General features: G+C 41.1%; 2 protein-coding genes across 3 annotated transcripts in view; one reads left to right on the top strand and one right to left on the bottom strand.

The window, feature by feature from the left end:
- The window catches only part of SREBF2 (sterol regulatory element binding transcription factor 2), a 39,601-nt gene extending 15,403 nt beyond the window's left edge, over positions 1–24,198 (bottom strand). Inside the window, exons 1-11 of one of the 2 annotated variants that reach the window (XM_063133610.1) lie at positions 23,996–24,198; positions 11,020–11,409; positions 9,649–9,830; positions 9,488–9,550; positions 8,497–8,637; positions 5,811–6,035; positions 5,444–5,558; positions 5,041–5,222; positions 4,069–4,261; positions 2,632–2,813; positions 663–939 (exon numbers count right to left, since the gene is read on the bottom strand). In XM_063133610.1, coding sequence (XP_062989680.1) covers positions 663–939; positions 2,632–2,813; positions 4,069–4,261; positions 5,041–5,222; positions 5,444–5,558; positions 5,811–6,035; positions 8,497–8,637; positions 9,488–9,550; positions 9,649–9,830; positions 11,020–11,409; positions 23,996–24,095 — 2,050 coding nt within the window. In that variant the 5' untranslated portion in view covers positions 24,096–24,198. The remainder of the gene's footprint in view (positions 1–662; positions 940–2,631; positions 2,814–4,068; positions 4,262–5,040; positions 5,223–5,443; positions 5,559–5,810; positions 6,036–8,496; positions 8,638–9,487; positions 9,551–9,648; positions 9,831–11,019; positions 11,410–23,995) is intronic. The other variant, XM_063133612.1, reaches the window with a different exon arrangement.
- The window catches only part of PMM1 (phosphomannomutase 1), a 172,091-nt gene continuing 155,686 nt past the window's right edge, over positions 8,646–25,050 (top strand). Inside the window, exon 1 of the mRNA XM_063133613.1 lies at positions 8,646–8,655. The gene's annotated coding sequence lies outside the window, so the exon portion shown is untranslated. The remainder of the gene's footprint in view (positions 8,656–25,050) is intronic.

Below are 25,050 nucleotides of genomic sequence, written 5' to 3'. Positions count from 1 at the left end.
AATTTTGGGATTCAGCCAAGTAGTTGACAAGATCATGTTCTCTTTTATGGAGGACGAGGCTATCAATGGCTACTAGTCATGATGGCTATATTACCTTCAGTATCACAGGCAGTATGCTTCTGTATACCAGTTGTTGGGGAGCACAAGCAGGAGAGTACTATTGAACTCATGCCTTACTTGTGGGCTTCACACAGGCAGCTGGTTGGCTACTTCCTGACTGTTAGAGCAGTACAACAATGGAATCAGTTACCTAGGGAGGTTGTGGGCTCTCCCACACTAGAGGCCTTCAAGAGGCAGCTGGACAACCATCGGTCAGGGATGCTTTAGGGTGGATTCCTGCATTGAACAGGGGGTTGGACTCGATGGCCTTGTAGGCCCCCTTCCAACTCTGCTATTCTATGATTCTATGATTTTATACTGTGCAAACAGAACGCTGGACTAGACAGGCCTTTGGTCTGATTCAACATGGCTCTTTTTAGGTTCTTATCCAGGCCCCAAGGAAAATTAAGTTCTATTTCAGTCCTTGTAACATAAAACTAGAATGAAGAGCCCTCTACAGATTCCCAGATTTTAAGACTTATTGAATCGAAGTAGGTAGCTAAGTCTACGTCACTACACCTTGAGCAGCCACCTACCCTTTCCTTCCTCCCTTTTTCCCTTACCTGTGATATGGAGCTGATGGAGCTTATGATATGCTAAAGCTGCATCACGCGCACTAGTTTTGGCTTCATCCTCAAAACCTGCTGGGGCCTCTGTTGCTCGTCTCTGCCGTGATGTCCTCCTCTTCAGCAACCAACGCACCAATCCCAACTTTTGGAGACTGTAGCGAATGACGTTCCAGGACAGGCTGCAGGCCAAGTCCAAACGAGAGGCAGGCAATGCTCGACCCAGGGCAGACAGGCAAATCTGCAAGTTTGATGCAGCAGCAGCAAAATCTCCCTGTACACAAAAGAGGAAAACAAAAGCTGAACTTGCAAAGAAGACTTCTGGGAATCCAGTGACTTCAAAGACCACTTCAGAGTTTGTGCGGAGAAAACTTGTCCAGTCGAACACAACCTTCATAGCCCAGCTTTGGAGGTACAACCTTTGTTCTCTTTGCTTCACACATTCTTAAGCTGGTCCTTTTCGGGGAGACTATTCTTATTAAGGTTCCAGGAAGTCCAGTTATCAGCCAAATGAAACACCATTGCTGTTATCTGAACGGCATGTTTCCATGTATAACAGACCTCACTATTGTCCCATTCTCATGCACATCAACCCAGTCAGGTATGTCAAAATCAGGAGTTCTGAAAATCTGCAGGTCTGGCATATTGGAACTCAGCAACTTTCACAAAAATATAAGGCACGCTCCACTGCAAGTTAAACATTTTGCAATCTCTTTTATCTTAATGCAAGAATTAACCATACAGTTCAGTTATTATGGACTATTATATATTGTTTTATGCTGTATGTCACCTAGAGTATTTTGTATATAGGTGGAATATAATTATTTTTAAAAAATACAACAATTCCCCCATTGGAAAAAAAATGCTTAATTTTGGGTGGGATCACTAAATAGTTTTAAATGCTTTTTGACTGGGTTAAGTAAAAAAAAAGTATAGTAAGAATAACTGAATAGAAATAATGTACTCTTTAATTTAATTATTTAAAATGATCAGCATTTACACGCAGAATGCACCACTTAACTCAAGAGGAGACAAGCTTGTGTTTTACATTCAACTTCATTTCAAAAGAATCATACAATTAGCTTCTCTCACGTGCTGGGCATGTCAAATTCATCTTTTCAAAATTATTTGCAAATATTTAGCATCTTTGTTCCCAAGGATATATTAGTCGCTTATTTATTTTGGTTCTCAGTAGATTCTTCTGGGTTTTATTTATAGTTATTTCAGCAATTTGACTAACTTTCATATTGCCTTTCCTCTCTGTTTCTTCAAATATGGTCACTGCGTATATCTAAAGGTTGAAATGGCAACAGGTATCCTGAAATATCTTTTACTGGAGAGATTGCCTCCAATCTGCAAGAAAATTTGTTGAAATCTGCCCATTTTTACAATTAATTTAACGTAAGAACATAAGAAGAACCATGCTGAATCAGGCGACAGGGCTATCTAGTCCAACATACTGTTCACACAGTGGCAACCAGCTGCCCATGGGAAGCCTATAAGTAGGACCTGAGTGTAATACCACCTTCCTGCTCATGCTCCCCAGTAACTGGTATACGTGGGATTTGGGTGGTTTGTTGTTTTTACAGAAGTCACACATCATGTTGACGTTTTCATGGAGCTATCCACCACAACCGCAATATCTCTTTCTTGAGCAGTCAGTTTCATTTACAAGATTCGATCTTATTCCAGACCCACAGCAAACAACCAAGTTAGTTTTATATACTGAAGCAGAAAGATTTTTAGAGCTCTCTGAAGAGGAGGGAGAACAGAGAACTAAAGCAGCCATAGAATTCTTGACCATGCAAGTGTCCCAACATCAGGACAATTGGATGTGACCCCAAATGCACAGCATCTTTAAGGATTTGCTCTACATTCTGAGGGGGCGGCTCTTTAGCTCAAACCTACTCCGGAAGATGAACGAGGAGGGAATAAATTTGCCTTCAGAAGAAAGGCACTGCCTTACCTTGGCCAAGTCCAGGTCTGCCTGTTTCCGATGCCGCCAGAAGGTCACAGATGAACGAGAGTGCAGTCGAGTCACTGGCTCTCCGTGAACTAGTAGCTTGATGAATACACTCAGAACGATAACACCATTCACAAGCCACAAGATCAGAGTGGGCATCATCCAGCCAAACCAGCCACCAGAGCCTATCAGAAAGGGGGTAGTTAATCAGACAAGAAAGGACATTTAGCATCTTAGGATAATCAAAGTGGGATTAATCTTGGCTGTGTGAAGAAGCTGTGTAAACTTGTATGTGTGGGGGACCCTTGGTAAAGAGGTGGACGCTAGTAACCTTCTCCTTGAGTTCCTGAGCCCAAGGAGAGCTACGTAGTTAAAAGTAAGATTCCAGATCTTGCGCTTTGTTCAATCTGTCTCAGAAGCCAAAGTAAACAAATATGTAGACACTTATTTGTATTTTTGCTGCTACTGCCTGAGAAACTGTACAAGTAGAAAGAGCTTTAGCAAAACCATGCTCAAGTGATAATTGGAAGGCAATAAAAGCATAAAGCTGCCTGACTACTAAGCCCTCAGAAGCTCTCTTCCAAGTGTCCCACCCCCACATCAAAATTAAGGTGGGGAGCTTCGGAGGAAGAGGACCTTTTTGGTTATGGTGCTCATTTGTACAACCTTTGAATTAAAGTGCAGTATAGAAATGTTTTAAATAAAAGGAAGAAAGCTAAGCAACATTAAATCTGCATACAATTAAGGTAGGGAGAATTGTGACAAGGTTCCTTACGTGTGTGTGAGAGTGGGGGGAGCGCAAACATATAAACGTATGTTTAAAATGTGCAATACAGTCCAAACTGGATCCTCAGCTGAAGACAATTTTGCTCAGACAGCTGAACCCCACTAAAGATTATGTCACTGAATAGTTGAGCTACATTATTCTTATAGGAATCCCATTTTATAGCTTTCCCAAGCTATAACTCTTATGTTTTTGTTTCGTTTTTTAATGAACGAATAAAGCTCAGAACAGACAAATAGCATGCTCCTATGCATGTCTACTCCAAAATAAGTCCCATTCAGTTCAATACCCATTTATGTTATTCCCAGATAAATGGGCAGTGGATTGCAGCCTTAGCTTGCTATCTTCTGCATATTTGCCTGGGAGTGAATTTCCTTGAACACAGTGAGACTTACTTCTAAGTCAGCATGCATAAGGATTGCCCTGCACAATCCTTTACAGAATACAATGACAAGCATCTAATAAATGCTTTATGCAGAACACCCAGGTGTTTCTCAATACCTAATTGATAAAATATCCGATGAGAACAGCATCCAATATACCCCTTGTCTTTACTAATAATTCATTTTCAACTACCGATTTGATTCTTAAAGAACTACAAACACTACAGACAAACACCACTGGAGTACACTGAACATTTGGGTTTCTGACAGTACCTGAATCTATAGTCAGCATACTTCTCCCAGAGCTATGACGTACAGAACCGTCAGAGTCAGGTGTCCTTTGGCCCTCGAGAAGGGATGTTAGAGGATTGAAGGAGAGACAGAGGAATGTGAGAGCGCAAAGCAGCATCCGGGAGCGGTCAACCATTCCAAGAGCAACAGCTGGAGAGTCAGGTTCATCTTTAACCTAATCATAGCACAGTAGAGGAAGGGAGGGAGAGAGCTCTGAAACACTGAAGAGAGTTAATTATTCCCAGCCTCACATGGCTGAGGTTACCCTGACTTTTTACAATGAACTTAACCCAGGGTGAATAATTCTTCTGCAGTTAGTTGTCTTTATAAATGCATTCCCACATGGTAAAACAGAGATAAAGCCACAGAAAGAGGCACAGTAAATTTTCTATCACAAGGGATTCTGTGGCTGTATTTGTATTTTTTCACATGGTGTGAGTTTATAAGAATATTAACAATTTAAATGTTCACAATTAACCCCATTTCAAATAGTGTTTTTAAGACTGTTCGTGCCTAAACACATTTTTGAGGGGTGATGAATAAGACAGTGAGCTAGTGTTACTGTTACAGGTGACCACATTAAGCCTATAAATTGTGCACACAATTATTCTTTCTGTTTTCACTCCTGTTAAAGAGAACTAGAGAGGCAGAGATACCTATACCTACGTTACTTTAACCTTTTCATTAGAAGGTCTATGAGACCTAGACTTATATTAGAAGGCTTCACACAATGAAAGCATAGCCTGACAGGTGGTGATAATGTCATGAAACTGGTGGTGAAACTGGTGGTCTAAACTTCCTCTAGAACCATAATTTACTGCAGCATCCTTAAGGACAAACACATGAGCAGGATATCTCAACCAGCATGCACACCACCAATGGGGCCTTTATCCTTAAGCAATATGCCACCCTTATATGAGTTTTCCACTGCAGAGTGGTTAAGGACTTAACTACCTTTGCGTCATCCAACAATGGGCTCCCTGGCTCTGAATCAATTGAATAAGGAGAAAAGTCTCCTGGAGATCCTGAGTCAGAAGCTGGAGGAGACATCATCAGAGCATTTTGGCTGAAGTCATCCATCTTCAAATCCACATCATTGTCCACCAAACTGCTTAGGTCAAAACCCTTCAACAGCTCTGTAAAGACCAGAGATCGCAAAGATTAGATATTCACATCCACAATGCTGCCTATCATCCAGTCTCCTTCTACCTTCATGCTCTCTCATGTTCAGTTATTCATCTACCCCCCTCCCCCAAAAAAACTGGGCAACCAATAATATACCTCCACAACCAGTTAAAGAGGGGGTAAAAAAGCACCTAGCTAACCACATTTTCATCACCTACTCCAAACACTTAACTGTTTTTCTGGCTAGCCAGCTTCAGGACCATGTTCTCCTGTCTTAGCTTATGGTTAACCTGCTGCAGATATTTAATGTAGTCAATGGCCTTCCTCAGTACACCAGACTTGTGCATCTGCAAAGAATGCGCATACATTTAAGATATTGCATTATATAATAAATACATCATTATTATTAATAATAATGCCACCAAATTTTCTTTCAACACATGCTAATATAGTATGTGTGCATACCATACTGGCTAAGCAATAGCTGATGACTTCAGTAACAAGCAGAGAATTATAGCTTGTCAACTGAAAGTATGTTGTCAACTGGGTTCATGATGACAGCAATCTTTCTGCTTTTTCAACCACTAAGCAACTCTTACCTTGGAGTCTGTTCCCATAACAAGATCCTTCAGTTCTATGATCTTGTCATTTATAGATGATCTATATCGTTTCTCAATTATATTATGGGTTGTTCGCCTCTCTCCTTCCTTTGGAGGTTCTTGTTGCTTGGCACCACCTGGCACCTGTTTGATGGGCATCTTCTCCTGGCCTCCCATCATCATGGGCATTGTGGTCAAAATAGTCCCATTGCCACCAACTAAAGTCTAAAAACACAACAGCAATGACCAAGTTATTATTATTATTATTATTTATTTATATAGCACCATCAATGTACATGGTGCTGTACAGATTATACACAGTAAATAGCAAGACCCTGCCGCACAGGCTTACAATCTAATAAAGATGTAGTAAACAATAAGGAGGGAAAGAGAATGCAAACAGGCACAGGGAAGTGTAAACAGTGTAAACAGGGTGAAGCTAACAGTATAGAGTCAGAACAAACTCAATATTTAAAAGCTATAGGGAAAAGAAAAGTTTTTAGCTGAGTTTTAAAAGCTGTGATTGAGTTGGTAGTTCTCAAGTGTTCTGGAAGAGCGTTCCAGGCGTAAGGGTCAGCAGAAGAAAAAGGACGAAGCCGAGTAAGGGAAGTGGAGATCCTTGGGCAGGCGAGAAGCATGGCATCAGAGGAGCGGAGAGCACGAGCGGGGGAATAGTGTGAGATGAGAGAGGAGAGATAGGCAGGAGCTAGACCGTGAAAAGCTTAGAAATTGATTTGCCAATTAAAAGCACCAGGTGACTTCAAAAAAAGATCACCAGAGAGGCTCGCCTGGTGCCAATGTTGCAGTCTTTTCAGCATCATGTAAAGACCTTTTAATTAGTCATTCCGTTTTTTAAAAGAACTTGGTATTTTTTATAACTTGTACCGATGCTGTTTTTACTTTGATTTTATTCTGTTTCAAAACTTTTGGGGGTTATTATGTTTTTATATTGTATAGCTCTTAAAGTTTATTTTGTGAACCACCCACAGAGCTTTGGCTATTGGGCAGTATATAAATGTAATAAATAAATAGGTATAAATATACAAATAATACAAGATTATTTATAATAATAAAAGGTGTGCCTGTCAGCACCATGGCATAAAGACCATGAAGCACAGACACCTGAAACTTGGCATACATACTAAATCCAGTTTGACGCCAGGGGAGATTAGTAGATCAAGGGACAGAGTTATGCACCTCAACTATCAACTTTATTTTTTTCAGGTAAAAAAGAAACAAGGAAGCAAGCTTCCTTCTGGCTCCAAAAATGGCTACAAGTCCTGATGGCTCTCTACGCTACCTCCAGTATCAGAGGCAGTATGCTGGGGAACATGGGTGGGAGGGTGCTGTTGCACCTGTGTCCTGCTTGTGGGTTTCCAGTCAACAGCTGGTTGGCCACTGTGTGAACAGGATGCCGGACTAGATGGACCCTTGGTCTGATTCAGTATTGACTCTGCTTATGTTCTTGCTAGTGTCCATCTACCTACGTTCTTTTGCATATTGGGCAAATAAAATGTTTTCAGAATCTGAAGAGGGAAGAAATTGCGCCACTGCTCTGATCAGGCTGAAGAAGCCATTAGGCTAATTACTGGATGGGGACAAACCAAGTCCTAAATATTTCCATATGAATTGTCCTTTCAAAGCACATCACAGTGTGTATTATCTTATTTGTTGTGGGGTGAAAGACATTACTTTGATATGAGGATCTGCCATTGCCACAAAACGTAATGGAACTCTCCAGATATTACCAAATGCAATACAACGTTACTTGCAAAAATTGTTGACAGATAAGATCAGAACAAATACAAGAAAAGAGAGAGCAAAGGATAAACCAGCTAAAACAGGATTAAAAGCTACAACATGATATAAAGGGCCTGGGTAAAGGGTCTTTGCCTGGTGCCAAAAGGACATTAGAGTAGGTGCCAGGTGGACCTCTCTGGGGAGAGTATTCCATACTGGGGTGCCCCTACTGAAAAGGCCATTTCACTCATCAACACCCACCAAACCTCACTTTCTAAAATGTGTCAGCTTTTAAATTTAAGTAGTCCCTTGGGGGAAAAGGAAAGAACATCATGAAGTCACATTACTATCTTGCAAATATCTGAGCAAGATAAACAAGAATACCCCCTTAGGTCTTTGCCCTCCAGTTTGTACAGACAACCAAGAATGTGAAAGCAAGATAATTATGCTTGATGAAGACAAGCTATTATTTAGTTTAAGCAAGCTTTGAGCAGCACCCAAGCACTTGCCTATTATCCTGAGACACTTCTAAATGACTGGGCAAACTACTCAGCCTCTAAGGTCCTGCTCTCACTTTACTGCTGAATCACACTGAAGACAACTAAATGATGAAGTAGCCTGTAGTCCACGAAAGCCTATGGCAAATTAATTAGTCTACTAAAGATTCTACTAAATTCTCTTAGGTGCTTTTGGCTGCAACAGACTAATACAGCTGCCCCTTTGGAAATTATTTCAAACTATGTATCAATCTAGGTACAGGTATTCTGATCTTTCTCCAAGAAAGGATTCATGGATGTGATAGCCACTTAGAGATCTTTGCCACACGATGGTGTTCTTTCTAAAACAAACATGCTGTAAGACTCTCACATACTTTTAAAACCACACATGAGAAGCAAGAGGGAGAAGGATCAAATTAGGGAAACCAAAGCAAGGTGCCCTACAATACCTGCAGGGCTGCTGTCTGAATAGGCGTGGTCAGTGTTGTGAGGGCTGGATTCTGAACAGCAGCCATGACCGGACTGCCGTCAGCTTTCAGTGTTGTTAAGACAAGAGAATCTGTCTTGATTATCTGTGGCTGGACAAGCACCTGGAAGGAGAAGAGACAGTAAAGTTTAGTCTAGCAAAGGAAACATTGCAGCAAGTGGAAAGTTCTTTTTTACAACTGACTTCTGTGTGGCTGCATGGGATTCCAATATGCCAGAAACACTTAAAATTTCTGTTTCAATATGTCTCTATGCTGCACTCCTTTATGCAGATACCAGAGGCCAATATAAATTTGCCAATCAGCCAACCCATTGGTTTGAGTATACTAGCTACAGCATGGCCATGGCTGCACTGCTAATAATGGAGTCTGGCTTCCATTGTGGCATCAAGTGCATAATTCTGATAGGTTCCCTCTTTCTGTACAAGGAGCAAGTTCTCACCCTGGTGGCTTAAAGCTTTCAAAAAGGATGAGAATACCCTGTTCTCTCTGATGCTTTCCCCTTCAGTTTAACAACACTGAATTTGGCACACAACAAAGTATCAAAATGCTGCAGTATGATGCAGGCATTGCTCTACAATTCTTAGAACTTTTCATGTAGAAATGCAGAGCATTTTTTCCAAAATACCTCTAACTTTCTCCTGCTATCAGTCACTGCTGTTCATTTTCCTATTGCTGCACTAATCCACAATTGACCATTAATAACCTACCCCTGGGGAGCTTCAGTGCTTGGAGGCCAAACCTGTCACCAGCAGCAACATTATTGGGACAGTGATTTGGAACAGAAGGAAAAGGCTTTATATAAATATACTTGTCTCTGAAGTGCAGATAGCGAGTGTGGTGTAGTGGTTAGAGTGTTGGACTGGGACTCGGGAGATCCGGGTTCTAGTCCCCACTCGGCCATGAAGCTCACTGAGTGACTTTGGCCCAGTCACTGACTCTCAGCCTAACCTACCTCACAGTGTTGTTGTGAGGGTAACATGGAGAGGAGGTGAACCATATAAGCCTCCTTGCGTTCCTTGAAAGAGGGAAAAAGGTGGGATATAAATGCAACAATTAATATACACATACATAGCTAATCCTTCCCCTACAATATTAAATCATAAAGCTACTCACTGGAACTTGCTGGACTTGAGGGGCAGCTACCGCCTGGACTGTGGCCGGGGTCAGTGTCTGGATGGTGCCGTTGGCGGTCTGTGTCAATACCCTCTGAGCTTGCATGGTCTGCACCTGCTGCTGGATGGTAACTGGCTGAACTTGGGAGGAAGTCACCAGGCTCTGGACCTGGGGCTGCAGCACTAAAAACAAAACAAGAAAAATCTGAGAAATTGCCTAAACAGGCTCATACTGAAATGAGGCTACAGCTCTCATTAAGATACCAAGCTAGAACCCTTGATAACTGGTCAAGATCACTGCACCATCAAGTGTTCACACATAAGTGCTGTAGTTTTTTCTCTAATACTTCCTCTTGGCATTAGATTTTGTATCATGTAAGCATCCCTGAGGGCTCTTTAAAGCTGGGTTTGACAGGATAACTATTTCAAAAATAAATAAAATCTTTATTGTAAAACATTTGTTTAAGTTCACAACCCATAGCATATTTTTGGTTTCCCGAGCCCCAATTTCCCTGCAAATGCCAAGGTCCTCTAATTGTCTATTAGATCCAAACACACGAGCTCATGTTTAGAAACATTTCAAGCATGATTAGAAACATCTTGAAGATAACAGAAATTGTGGTTCTAAATATTGCTGTTTATCCAGATATTGTTACCTAACCTTGAGAATGAGGGCAAGCCATTTTTAATGGCAACCTTCAACTGGAGTGCTGATAAATGCTTTGAACAATATGGGAAGAACAAAAGGCAAATATGATACCTACGGAATTAATTACAGTAGGGTAATAGCTAAAAGTTGGAAAACTTCAGAACTTTTTACACTAAGGTTTTTATACAATATGGCATGATTTTATTTCATATGCAAATTAGGAGTACATGCGGTAACATCCATGGAAGTGACTAGGTACACAATCCCATGCATATTTAGACAGAAAAAGGTCCTGCAACTCCCAGCACTTCTCAGCTAGCCATTCCCCATTCTGACTGTGGAATGCAGGGAGTTGTAGGACTTTTTTTCTGTCTAAACATGCAAGGGGTTTTGTCCTAAATATAATTTGCTATTATGAAGAACCATAATGAAAATCTCCAAGAAGGCAATGGATTCCACCCATTTTGCCAGTGTAGGGAGAAATGTGCTACTATCTCTCAACAATTAGACTTAAACTTGATGTAATGTTCTTTTCTTTTGTTTGTCTTTGTATTTCAAAAATGAATAAGATCTTAATTTTAATAAAAGCGGTGAAAAGAAATGGCGGCTCTAAATATTGCTGCTTGCCCTCCTATCGTTAACTCTGCTTGAAGATGAGGGCAAGCCATTTCCAACAACTACCTACAATGCAGTGCTGCTCATTGCTTTGAGCCCTTGAGTTACCTTGAAAACTTGTGGCTGCATTTTGATAGATTACAGGCTGCTGAATGATCCGGGTCTGGGGAGCAGAGCTAAAAGTTGGCGTAATCATAACTGTCTGTTGCTGGAGCTGAGGTTGAACCTGAGGGCGAGGTTGAAGAGGGGGTGCAGTCCGTTGAGGAACAGGTGTTGCTGCAGCCATCTGGGATACCTTCAATTGCACAGCTTGAAGCTGTGGAGAAGCTGCATTAGATGAGAAGGACTGTAGCTGCCCCTGGCCATAGGGCCTCTGCGATGAGGGATCCGACGTTCCACCCCCATTACATACACCGTTGCTCTGGAAGGTGCCACACAACTGTTCAGTAAACAGATCTGGAAAATCTCCAACCTGGTTGCTAACAAACTGTAGCATCTCTACATGAAGAGAATTTAAAAGAGAAAAAATAGAAATTATTACTCATCAATATCCATCATCCTTGAAATCACAAACATAAAGGTCAGGAATGGGCAACCTTTGTGCCCCCAAGGTGATCTTAGGTAATCCTAGGAGTGAACCAAAAGATACACTATGCATACCTGTCTGTTTTGATGGGGATGCATTCCCTGCTGAAAGACTTTGGGTACTTTTGTGCCATTCATTAGCTTTGCTGTGTGCCACCTATGGCTATTACAGAGAAAACCAGATCTTGCCATATTATGCATGTCTTGTTCACATCTGATTCCCAGTTAAGACAGGTCCTCTTCTGTTGCAACACCCACAAACCCCGATATTCCCCCACTGCAACCTATTATTGACTAAGATTTTAAACCAACTAAAAACATATATGTTCTTTCTAGCAAGATTTGAGAGATGTCATTTAGTTTGTTTTTAAGAAGCATGGTTTGTTTATTTATTTATTTAAAATGTTTATATTCCGCCCTATATCAATAAGATCTCAGGGCGGCATACAGATGAAAGCATACAGTATAAAACAGTAAATATACACAGCTAAAAACAAATTAAACAAATAAACCAAGTTAAAACAATATATAATTTAAAAGCAGTAAAACTATTAAAACAGTTAAAACAATGTGCCAGCTTAGTGAATTCAACCATTAAAAGCTTTGTTAAAAAGCCATGTTTTCACTTGACGCCGGAATAAAATCAGTGTTGGCGCCAGTCGGGGTGTCACAACAGACAGCCCTCTCCTTTGTCCCATCATAGCAAATGTGTTGTGCTGGTGGGATGCAGAGAAGGGCTCCTCCAACAGATCTCAAGTCTCAGGCAGGCATATATAAAGAGAGGTGCTCCCTCAAGTATCGAGGTCTCAAGCCGTTTAGGGCTTTAAACTTCATTACCAACACCTTGAATTCCGACCGGAAGCATATAGGCAGCCACTGCAATTCCTTTAAGACCGGTGTTATGTGGTCTCTGTAAGATGTACCCGCAGGCAGTCTAGCTGCTGCATTTTGCACTAACTGCAACTTCCAAGTCGTCTTCAAGGGCAGCCCCACATAGAGTGCATTGCAGTAGTCTAATTGGGAAGTTACCAGTGCAAGCACTACTGTGTCTAGGTTGTCCCTGTCCAGGAAAGGCCGTAGCTGGTGGATCAGCCCAAGCTGACTCCATGTACTCCCTGCCAAGGAGTCCACCTGGGCCTCCAGTGACAAAGATGGATCTAGGAGTACTCAAGTACAAGTATTTTACTTGTACCCTGCCTTTTCACCTAAAATAGCACTCAAGGCAGCATTATTTTGTTCATTCTTCAAGCATGGATGGATTCCCCCGCCCCCCTATTTTACTATCATTTGAATTACTCCATTGTTTTTCATATTTTATCTATGTTGTTTTTCTGTTAGAGTGCTTAATTTTCAGGTAAAATGCCTTGGAGACCCTGAAAGGGTCAATAAATCGAAACATTTCCAAAATAAATATTTGACTGAGATAGGACAAGATATAGAATTGGAGTTTTATTTATTTATATTTATTTATTTAAGCATTTTTATCCCACCCTTCAGCCAAAAAAGCTCTCAAGGCGGCTTAAAAAATATTTCTTGACAGTCCCTGCCCACAGGCTTACAATCTAAAAAAAATGACACAAAAGGAAAAGGGATTGGGAGGGAGGAGGAGGGGGGAAAGCAAAGCAAAGCAAATTCAGGCACTACTTTCTTAGTTGCAAAAGTTTTAGCTCCAATATATCTTACCACAAAGATATACTAAGGCTACAATCTTATGCACATTTATCTGGGAATAAGCCCCATGAACTAAGCACTAAACTACATGCTACACAGGACATCAGAGATCAGTTACGACAGTAATTTCTTTTCTAATGAAATGAGGCCATGGGGAGGGGGGGAGGTGCCAATTTGATCAGAGCAATTGAAGCCTTCTCCCCTCTGCCCGTTTCTGCTATCAAAACCACACACTTCTAAGCTATTTGCTCATGAGAGGAAAAATATATAAATAACTGAGAAGAAAGGGGTCCCTCAGCCCCTTCTTTCTTAACTGCCACTATTCTTGCAGGAGACGGGATTGTGTCTGGAAGGGCAATTTTAGCAAAGTCTCTTCGACACACCTTTCTATCGTCCCTCCTCTATCATCTCCTTTCTTCTTTTTAGACCAAAATGTGAATTAGACCTGAATGACTAAGCCTTCCAGCATGTGAGAGAATATTCCTTACATGACCAAAGTATACCATCTACCCCTCAGATTCTAATTAATACACTAAAATGTGTGGCCCGGCTGGTAATTACCAAGATAGTAATCAATCAGTATTGCCACCCACATCCGCTTAAGAAGCTCATGAAAGAGTTTCAACTTGTGCCCCAAGGGCAAAAAATATTTATATAAGCAATATGACAGAGAAGTGCAAGTTTAAAATAAGACACATCAAACCTATGCTATTATTAACATTCTAAGGTTTGAAAGCAGAAACCAGAGTTCACTGCAAGTAGTAATATTAGGGAGATACCTTCATTACAAAATATTTGCTACTTTGTGACATTTTAATGGACCCTAATAAAAGTATTACCCTACTCTTACTTTTGGATTGTTTTTAATGGACTAAAGTGGCTACCTACAATTTTTCATTATGAAGTAAAGTGTGACGTATCTACTTTGTGCTTAAGTTTCCTCCTACCAGTTCTATATATCAATTTGTTTTACAGTCAATTAAATCATTTGAAATGGAAGTTACCATTACAGACTCATCAGTGGACACATTTGTCTTGGCTGACAGTTGCTGCGTTCATGAAAAGGCTCTACACAGGACAGCATTGAAGTTGTTGTTAGGAAGGCAATGTGCACAATTTGGAACAAGCTGGAATCCATGTTATATCATCTAGTCCAGAATCCAATTTATGAGCAGGCTGCTATAAACATGTCAGCCAAAAAGTAACTGCAAATTTCTGCAACAATGTATCACCAGGGGAGACACAGAATTGAGCCCCATCCTTAATGTGCTGAAAGACCTCTTCTAAATTGGAAGCAAGGCAGCTTAGAAAGCAGACACTGTGAATGCAGAAGTAACTAGGGGGAAATCTTTAGAGCACAAATATCCAGCCCCATGCAACCCCCATTTCACTTTTTATTCTTTAGCCTCCAATGAACGAGTTGAAGATGAGCCTTTCCCAGGAAGTGGGCTGGAGTGAGTGATCCAGCTGATCAGTAACAGAAACAGAACTAGATGGTGGGCAAGAAAAATTGGCCAGAATTTCCAAAGAGCAAAAGAAGATTATTCACTTGTGAGAGCTCAGGTGAGAGGTGAAGAGATAAAAGACAAGGAAGGGAGCAAGGCCACATAAGTCTACCGCATAGTTTAAGAACACTTGTGGAGAACAAGAAGCCAAAAGCTTGGGAAAGTTTACCATCTATACTAGGTTTAGTGACACTGTTCTGATAGAAAGTGGTTATGGGTTGAAACTTTTCTCAGTAACAAGCTATTCACCAGAAAGCTTATGTCTTCCCTGGCAAATTCCTATTCTTCTCTTAGGAGACCTACCTCACACCTGGAGAGCTCTCTCTCTCCCCGACACACACGCACATACACACATACTCCTATCTTCCCACCACCATCCAAGATAACAACTAATTCACATTAAGGATAAAACTTCTACCGCCATAATTTATGCAAGTCTGCCATATTTAATTGACAATATCATCAAAAGAATACAACAAAAATCGTGGTACAGCTCATTCTCCTACTGACTCCCAAAACAAAAAAAAGTGAGGCGTGGCCTGAAGAGTAACCAAACAAGAAATTTGGGGAGACACTTTCCCTAAAGCTTTCTTCAAAGTAATGACCCTAGGGCAAGAGAAGCTTCTTTAGCAAGGGAAAATATAGAATGATGGTATCAGAGCCCATTGAACTCCCTTGTCAAGAGATCTATATAGCTCAACCAGGGTAGCGGTACACTTTTGAAGGCAGGTGCCCACGGAAGACCTAATGACATGTTAGACTTCCATCACACATCCTTTGGGTGACAATTAAATCCTAATTGTTGTCACTCTCTAAGCAATTCTCCTTTCTCTTTACAGTATTTGATATATACCAATATCTGTCTGTGTTCACTTCACAGAACTGTCCTGCAATACAAGCTGCATAGGGTGGGGACTCTTCAACTCACTTTAGAAGCATCCAAGATCTGCCATTTATTGGAGTTAGAATAGAAACTCCAATAAATTCTCCCAGCATTTTAACAGTCTATAAATAAATTTTAACTTGGTGTTTTAAATTTGTAATTTTGCATTGCTGCTGTTTTTATCTGGTTGAGCTTTTATATTGTATTTTATATTATGGTTTTATACTGTAGTTTTATACTTTGAATGTTTTTAATTTTTGTGAACCGCCCAGAGAGCTCCGGCTATTGGGCGGTATAGAAATGTAATTAATAAATAATAATAAATAATAAATAAATAGAAATCAGAAGACTAAAGATACATTTAACTTGCTCTAGTTAGATTATAGCAATGTAAATGTCCCCAAAACCTATTTCTGATATGAGAGCTCCAATATAAGGAGAAATCTAAGTTACCTTATTTTAGAATTGTATATAAGAATTCTAACTTTGCATTCAAAAGCAGTTTTTCAAATTAAAAAAAGCAACAAAAAAGGGGGGAATCCCAGTCTGGTCCCATCATCTAAATCTTCATCCTCTCCACACTCCCAAAAAGTAAACAATAAACTACAGGTAAGGAGTCTTAAAGTTAAGTAACAAGGACATAAATAAAATAAAAGTCAGATTCAACAAGAAAATCAAAAAAGGGGTAGATGAATCATTTTTCTTCTAAGAAACCTCTGAAACTCATAGGAGGTCAATTTCACATGTCTTTTCGTATAACAATATAACACTCGTTTTATACGAAATATGGAAGGCTGCCAATATGTGGCAAATGAATGATGAAAACATATCATGTACACCCCTGAGAGATAGGGAAGGAACAAGACAATTAGTACAATGTAAGATCCTAGGCAACTCAGTCTAAGGAGAATGCCAGAGGTTATGAAACTGCATCCCTTCATTTTTAATACAGTACTCATTAACAAAGCCATCTGAGGGCCAAATTGCACACAACATTAGCAATGTTTTTAAACAAGTGTGATTAAGTTGGCCAATTTTATTATGGACAAAATGTCAGCCAGATTAAGCATACTTGTTTAAATATGCAACTGACATTAGGTGCAGACATAAGGTGCAGTTTGGCTCTGAGATCCTTGAAAAATTAAAGTAATTACAAGATTAGATGGCAATATATAGGTCAGGGTAGAGTACAGGTTTTCCATATAAAGTTCCAAGGGTAATCACCAGAATCTCATCAATAATGTTAAGACAACTTGGCTAGAAAAGATCTCTTCCCAAAAGTTCAGGGAGCCACTGCCACTGAGAGTAGGAAGCACTGGGCTATAGGTGGACCATTGTTCTGATGGTATACAGGCATTTTCTTTCCAAAAAAAATCCTCAGATCTCTCCTCTTCACTCTTTTCAGGAAGAAGTGCACATGGCCCCACTTCTCTCCTACAGTTACCTGATTTGCACAATTGCAGTGTGGTTAGAATGATTAAATATACTTTGAAAAGCACAGAATTTAAGGCAACAAATACAATCTATTTAAGCTTAGCCTTCCTCAACCTGGTCCCTTCCAGATAGTTGGACTGTTAACTCCCAGGATTCCTAAGCACTGGCCATGGTGACTGGGTTTTATGGGAGTTGAAGTCCCAAACAATTGGAACCGGGTTGCAAAAGGCACGTTCAAAAGCACCAGCCAAGCCCCACTCAGATGCTGCTAGCAATAATGGAGGTAGGAAGGAGTTGAAAGGAGACTATATCATAGAATCATAGAATAGCAGAGTTGGAAGGGGCCTACAAGGCCATCGAGTCCAACCCCCTGCTCAATGCAGGAATCCACCCTAAAGACAAGGACTGCACAATCAAGCAAGTGATTTGCTCATTTCCAGGGAAGAGAGAATTTGTTGGAAGTTCACCACCAAAATGGGTTGAGGGAAAGCTACACATAACAATATTTTTAAAAATCAAAGGAAGCTGTGCAAGTCCATGAGAAAAAAATCCAAATATCACAGTTGGGGAATACCTTTATTATGACAACCCAAAATTCTACAAAACAAGTGCAAACTTTTGAATTCTCCAGAACTCTTCATCAGGCTAGATGGTACAAAAAGCAAAGGGTGGAGGGGAAGAAATAGAGAAGCCCAAAAATTCAGCAAGATATTGTGGCCATGACATCTGCAGTTTAGATAGACTCAATCCCAAAACGGAGATTGCAGACTGAATGAATTAGTCAATGTAGTTGTTGCAGGTATCAGATCAAAACTAGCAATGCATTTGGGGGGAAACAGGAATTGTGGATCACAGTTTCTGAAAATGTGTTTTCAGTTTAACTATGTTCCCTCTAGTTCTTCCTTGAGAAGCTGTGGTCAGCAGTTATGTGGAAATGTCTCCCCACTCTCTCTTCTCTTAACTAAGCATACCTGTCCATCCCAAAAGCTATACGAGGGTTGAAAATATTATTAAACCACCGAACCTATAAGGATCTGATAGCCACACCAAGGAATTTAAGTATTTTCTTCGCTAAGAACAGGGGCTAGGGCTTAAAATTTGATGTACTCTAGGAATCTGAAATATTTTTTCCAGTCCAAATTTTGTCATATCCCTCGCTTCCAAATTCTCCCCAGATTTTCTGTCTTTTCTCAAGTGCAGTACTCTTTATTTATTTATTTATTTATTTATTACATTTTTATACCGCCCAATAGCCGAAGCTCTCTGGGCGGTTCACAAAAATTAAAACCATCATAAAACAACCAACAGGTTAAAAACACAAATACAAAATACAGTATAAAAAGCACAACCAGGATAAAACCACACAGCAAAATTGATATAAGGTTAAAATACAGAGTTAAAACAGTATAATTTAAATTTAAGTTAAAATTAAGTGTTAAAATACTGAGTGAATAAAAAGGTCTTCAGCTGGCGACGAAAGAAGTACAGTGTAGGCACCAGGCGGACCTCTCTGGGGAGCTCATTCCACAACCGGGGTGCCACAGCGGAGAAAGCCCTCCTCTTAGTAGCCACCTGCCTCACTTCCTTTGACAGGGGCTCACGGAGAAGGGCCCCTGTAGATGATCTTAAGGTCCGGGTAGGTACATATGGGAGGAGGCATTCCTTCAAATAATCTGGCCCCAAACCGTTTAGGGCTTTAAATGTCAATACCAGCACTTTGAATCGGGCCCGGACCTGGACTGGCAGCCAATGATGTTGTAAAAGGACTGGCGTAATGTGATCTCGCCAGCCAGTGTCTGTTAGTAAAAGGGCTGCCCTGTTTTGTACCAGCTGAAGCTTCCGGACCGTTTTCAAAGGCAGCCCCACGTATAACGCATTGCAGTAATCCAAACGAGAGGTTATCAGAGCATGGATAACTGTAGCTAGGCGATCACTGTCCAGATAAGGGCGCAGTTGGTATATCAGCCTAAGCTCTAAAAATGCTACAACATTCCAGTTAGGCCTCTTGAGGGACAGACAGAGCTCCATTTCCCATAAATGCAACATTTGTACTAATGCACTCTCTTGAGGACTTTGCATTTCTTGCAAAGCCAAATGGAAGCAGCTAAGGTATGTGCTGAGGAACAAAATCACTACTCAGGCAGCAAGTACTAAAAAGGCACTACACAGTAGAAGCTGAATTGATGGCGACATGCTCTAGAATGGAATATGCAGTGACAAAGAGCAGGGACTCCAGAGACTGACCTGCTAATGGTGAATAAAAGGTCATCGCTGGAAGCCTTGCAGAAATTCACCAGGTCGCTCACAAATATTGTTGGAAAAATGTTGCACAGAAAGCACTGAAGAGAGACTTGTCAATAAGATAAAAGACTAAGGGCAGTTCTGAACTTTATGCAGCAAATATAACTGCTGCATGTACATGGTGTTGAACATAAAACACGAAAGAAAAACATCCATGTGTATGTATCTTCAAAAACCCTTGCCTGATTAGGGTTTCAACACATGTGTACATGTTTGTTTAAACTGCACATACACAGCTGCATAATTTCAACACAAAGGGTTGTATCCAGATTTAGTGATAAAGTAGACCCTTTGAAAGCAATGGGGTATAAGTTAGTCAACTTATGTCCCATTGATTTCAAAGGATCTACTCTAACTATTACTAAATCTGGATCCAACACACTTTATGTATGTTCCACTGATTTCAATGGGTCTACATTAACTATGACTATCTAGACCCAAACCATGTTTGCCATGTAAAGTGTAGAGCTACTCAAATAGGCAATATTTGAGCAAAACAAACATTACATTGGTGTGTTCTTAGTCAAAGTGCTTGCAAAGCTCTTGGATGGCAATACCAATAATGAGGATGGTACCAGATAATAATGGCAAACCTTTTGCTTTTGCAGTCAGACAAATATTTATTATATGACCGAAGCTATACCCATGTTATAAACTCAATCAAAAACATACTAAAAGAACAGTAACATAGTCTAGTCCGCATCACATCAAGTTAATTCATCATCCTTGCCATTTAATATACTGGAATCTACAACATAATTCCCAGTCTCAGCAAGTTGTACAACTTAAGTGTAACCATCTGACATCTGCTGCTTCTTATAAATTATCTGTTATTATTTTCCACTTTTTTTCAATAGTTATTGCAAGTACTCAGATTTTTGAGAACCACATCTCAAGCAAAGCATTTTTCCTCCTTGGCAAACAAATTATTTTCCATCTGGAAAAACACAAGAAGTGAAATGTATAAATACTAAGAGCATCAGAAATGAGCAAAGGTAAGCCAAGGGGGTGCAACAAGGAAAGAAGTGTTTGAGTAAAAGGAAATTTAAAATGTTAGGCAATATTTCCCCACAGCAGGAACTGTATCCAGGGTTATTCTGAAAGACAAATTGTTTTGAGTCATGCTAAAAATGGACAGGGAAAAGAAACTCTGCTGGCTTTTAAAAGGTGGGGCAGGAAGGACTTCGTAGTAATTTCCCCAACTATAAGGTACCTAGTTTTAGAACTCTTTAATGTAAAATGCTGCTGGGAAAACTTACGGTATAATAAGTAAGAATAATAGACACAAGATTGGATCCAGACCTAGTCATCCTTAGATTAGAACGACAGAAATCAGTGGGAATTGTAAGCCATAACTAACCTAAGTCCCATGGGTCTACTCCACAGATAACTAGGTCTGGATCCAAACAATAAGAATCTGAAATCAAGATTGGATACCTGTATTAATGCTCTAAATCATATCAAAGGCTTCTCTGTCTGGCTCTCATTTAGGGAATGAGGACTATCTGCTTCCAATCTGCATAGTCCTTATATACAGTATGCCAGTTCATAGAGCTGACACGGCCAGCAATAGACCTGCTGTGGGCTATATAGTCCATGCTCTCATCACAGCAGTACTTCAGGGAAAGGTATCTACCTACTTTCCCGCAGAACATTTGCAGGTATGACGCTCCCACATTGTATTAAACCATTTGTCCATCTAGAAAAGCACAGCACTGTCTATTCCAAATGGCAACAGCTCTCCAAGGTTTCAGGCAGAGATCTTTCCCAGTTGTACTACACATGATCTTTTTAACTGAAGCTTTGGGAGATTGAAAAAAGGACTTTCTGCAGATCTATTCTACTCTGAGTTGTGCCACCTTCTTGTGCTTCCAGTTGTGCACTACAGCAACAAAGCAGAAGAATAGAAACATAGTGGCCCTGTTCAGAAGACACCTTAAACCACAGTTTTAACCAAAAGTGAATAAGGCAAAAAGCCTTACTTATCGTTGTTAAAGCCGTGGATTAAGGTGTTTTCTGAACAGCGCCAGTGTCAGAACAAGTCTGGTCAGTATCACTTTAAAGAGATAAGTAATAGTTACTGATCTGTGTAAAGCAGCACTATTCCTTAGTCTGTCAAAACAATGGAAAGTAGCATCCTTTGTGGATAAAAACAAGTTCAAGTAGTTGTAAATAGTATAAGTAGTACAACAAGTTTTCTTCCCAAGTAGAGGTATTCTACAACTCCATAATCCAACGGCTGTGAATAATATATTCTTACAAAAGACTCAGGACTGCTCAGTTTGAAAGTGCCCACGGAACACTAGCCTCTCACAAAGTAGAGAGAAATACAACTAGCATTGCTATTCATGTTCTACCGAAAGCATGTTGAAGAAACAGGATGCACCCCATCACAAATATACAGTAACAGCAGTAAAAGGCACATCTTTAGAAACATCGAAGAGGAATTACTTTGCTGGGTGCAATATTAAGGTATTTCTCAGAAAAGGTAGGATGCTTGATGAGTGGAAAGCTACGGTCATTCAAGTACACCTCAAAAAAACTGATTTTGATCTTCCCATCCCACTATTATCCCAGTCCTTTTCTGGCAGGCTATCTGAGCAGATGGTAACTCTTCCAGTTCAAGCAAACATGGCTAGCAGTTTGTTGGGTCCCGGACAATGTGGTTTCTGACCTGAATATAGCAGAAGTTTGGTTCTGTTTGTTTGTTTGCGCAGACTTTGATATTACTGAACAAGAGATGTTAGCAAGACCCCAAAATGGAAACCTGTGACATTTTTTTTGTGGAAGAGTGCTTAACAATGCTCTGAAATGCCACTATAGCTATATTAAGAGCATACAAATCTATGAATGCAAAAAACACAAATGAACAGCTACAAGAACAAGCTCCACTTCTTTTATTTCCCCATTTTCTATCTGATGTGTTATTTAATATTAAAACTCCAAAGTATTATTATACATCTAACTACAGCATTTAAAAGTTCATCCCTGTTCTATGGCTATGAATCTGATTCATTAAGTTAGGCTACGATACTAATCACACACTTCAGTAGGATTTCCCCCCTAAGTAAATCTGTTTAAGATCAGGATGCCAAGTGGGATGATCTGATATTGAGATGTTGACCACCCCACCACTCCAAATTATGAACAGCCAGCAGCAAGTTCTCCAAAGTTAAACATGAGACAAAAAATGCCTCCCATGTCACACACGAGCTATACCAAAGTAAGGAAAGGCTCAACTCTGCTATATCACTATGCCCAAAAGAATGTCCAAAAGAGTGACAAACTTCCAGAAAATGTGGTACCTCACTATGACTCCCTTTTTAACACCCTTCAACCCAAGCACACACTCACATGTGTGTCCACATACAAAACATTACTTCCCTCTGACTCATATCAGATGAGTACGTTGCGTTATCACATACGTGTAGATATCGTCTACCAAGTAATGCAACTGAGTGGAGTATTATACATCAGAAAGTGTGATAATGTAGATACTTAGATCATATCCTAAGTGATGAGTTCCAATTACAGGTGACAGCCTCCTACTCAGCCCACTTGAGATATCTAGAGCTACGCATGCCTATTCAGAAGAAAGGCCCACTGGATTCAACGGGACATACTCCTACATACACGTGTAATCGATTACACTGTAATCCTCTACACACACACACACAAGTATTTACACACCGCCCCGTTCAACCAAGCAATTACGTTATGATAGTGCTCTATGTCCACTGTGTATTCTATAGAAGAACAACCCTCCCCTCAATTCTGTATGGTGAATTTGGGGCAGGGTGCAAGGGAACATGCCAACTATGGTGTTGCCACAGGTCTTGTGCGACCCCTGCCAATTCCATCCCAGTGAAAAGGTCTGAGGCTGCTCAGGTAGTTCATTGAACTGTCCAGGGGAGGGAATCCAAATGCACAGTTACAAGATGGAGGATACTTGGCTCAGCAATACTACAAACGAGAAGGATCTTGGAATTGTTGTAGATCACAAGCTGAAGATGAGCCAACAGTGCGTTATGGCTGCAAGAAAGGCAAGTGCTATTTTGGGCTGCATTAACAGAAGCATAGCTTCCAAAACATGTGAGGTACTGGCTTCTCTCCATTTGGCCCTGGTTAGGACTCATCTAGAGTATTGCGTCCAGTTCTGGGCACCACACTTCAAGAAGGACGCAGACAAGCTGGAGCGTGTTCAGAGGAGGGCAACCAGGATGATCAGGGGTCTGGAAATAAAGCCCTATGAAGAGAGACTGAAAGAACTGGGCATGTTTAGCCTGAACAAGAGAAGATTGAGGGGAGACATGATAGCACTCTTCAAATTCTTAAAAGGTTGTCACACAGAGGAGGGCCAGGATCTCTTCTCGATCATCCCAGAGCGCAGGACAGGAAGCCTGATTCCGGCTGGACATCAGGAAAAACTTCCTGACTGTTAGAGCAGTACGACAATCGAAACAGTTACCTAGGGAGGTTGTGGGCTCTCCCACACTAGAGGCCTTCAAGAGGCAGCTGGACAACCATCTGTCAAGTATGCTGTAGGGTAGATTCCTGCATTAAGCAGGGGGTTGGACTCGATGGCCTTTTAGGCCCCTTCCAGCTCTACTATTCTATGCTTCTATGATCCCTAGCCGCGCCTTCCCTTCCCTACGCGGCTGCTCTATCTGAGGGGGGCGCTGGTGGGCAATTGCCGAGCACTCACCATCGATATCGCCCAGAGTGAGCTCGTCGCCGAGCTCCGTCAGGGTCTCCATGGTCTCCATGCTGCTCAGCTCGCCGCCGCCGCCGCCGCTGCTCTCCATTGCCGGCGAGGCGCGCCCGGCTCAGCCACAGCCCGAGCGACTCACCCGGTCCAAGGGAACGTCGACACCCAGCCCATTAACCCTTCCCCAACCAGACGGCGCTGCCTCAGCTCGGGCTCCGGGCCCCACGCGACGCCATCTTGGGCTGGCCCGTCGCATACTCCGCCCATCCACCTGTCGGGAACCACGGCGGGCCGCGCGCTCCCTGGGCTTGTTGTCAATGAGACCAGGTCCGCGCCGACCAATGAGAAGGCAGAGCGGCTCGTGGTGTGATGGCGCGTCAGCGATCAGCAGCTTTCATTTGGCTGCGGGGCAATCCCCTCCCTCCTTCCCCGCCGCCCCACTTTGAATATGCATAAGGAGGCGGGAAGCTCATGAATTATTCAGGTTTGAACTTTAAAGTGACAGGACGCCCCGATCACCCTCGTGTGCGCGCGCGAGATGGACACCATGAAAACACGCACGGGAAGCAAAGGAAAGTCAAATTAAGAATAATTGCGAATCCAAAGGTGGGCAAAACCATTATTATAGAACAAACCAAAATGACACAAAATAGAGAGTAAGCTTTTAGGTTCTTCAGAACAGTTGTTTCTCAAGCTGGCTAATTGGGGGGGGGGGATTGATGGAGTAACTACTTAGTCTGCTTTCAACAGTTTCAGGCAGGAGTTGATCATCAACTCTGGGTAGGGACAATTCTTTGAATAGTCACAGATATTTCATATCAATTGGTATATGGGGGTAGAACCATGTAATTTTACAATATGGTCAGATAGATAGATATTAAATCAACTCATCATCAGAACAACAGCGGGGTCAGAAGATAACCCCTGCCATTTTAGGATTATGCTTCATGCATCAAGACAGCTGATGTTATAATAACAATCTGAAAATTATTAAAGTGCCATAAGACTTCTTACACCTTTTAAAGGACAATTAAATAAGAAAAAATGCAGCA

This window comes from Elgaria multicarinata, chromosome 9 (genome assembly GCF_023053635.1).
Source record: "Elgaria multicarinata webbii isolate HBS135686 ecotype San Diego chromosome 9, rElgMul1.1.pri, whole genome shotgun sequence".
Lineage (NCBI taxonomy): Eukaryota > Metazoa > Chordata > Lepidosauria > Squamata > Anguidae > Elgaria > Elgaria multicarinata.
This window is presented reverse-complemented; position numbering and strand designations above follow the sequence as displayed.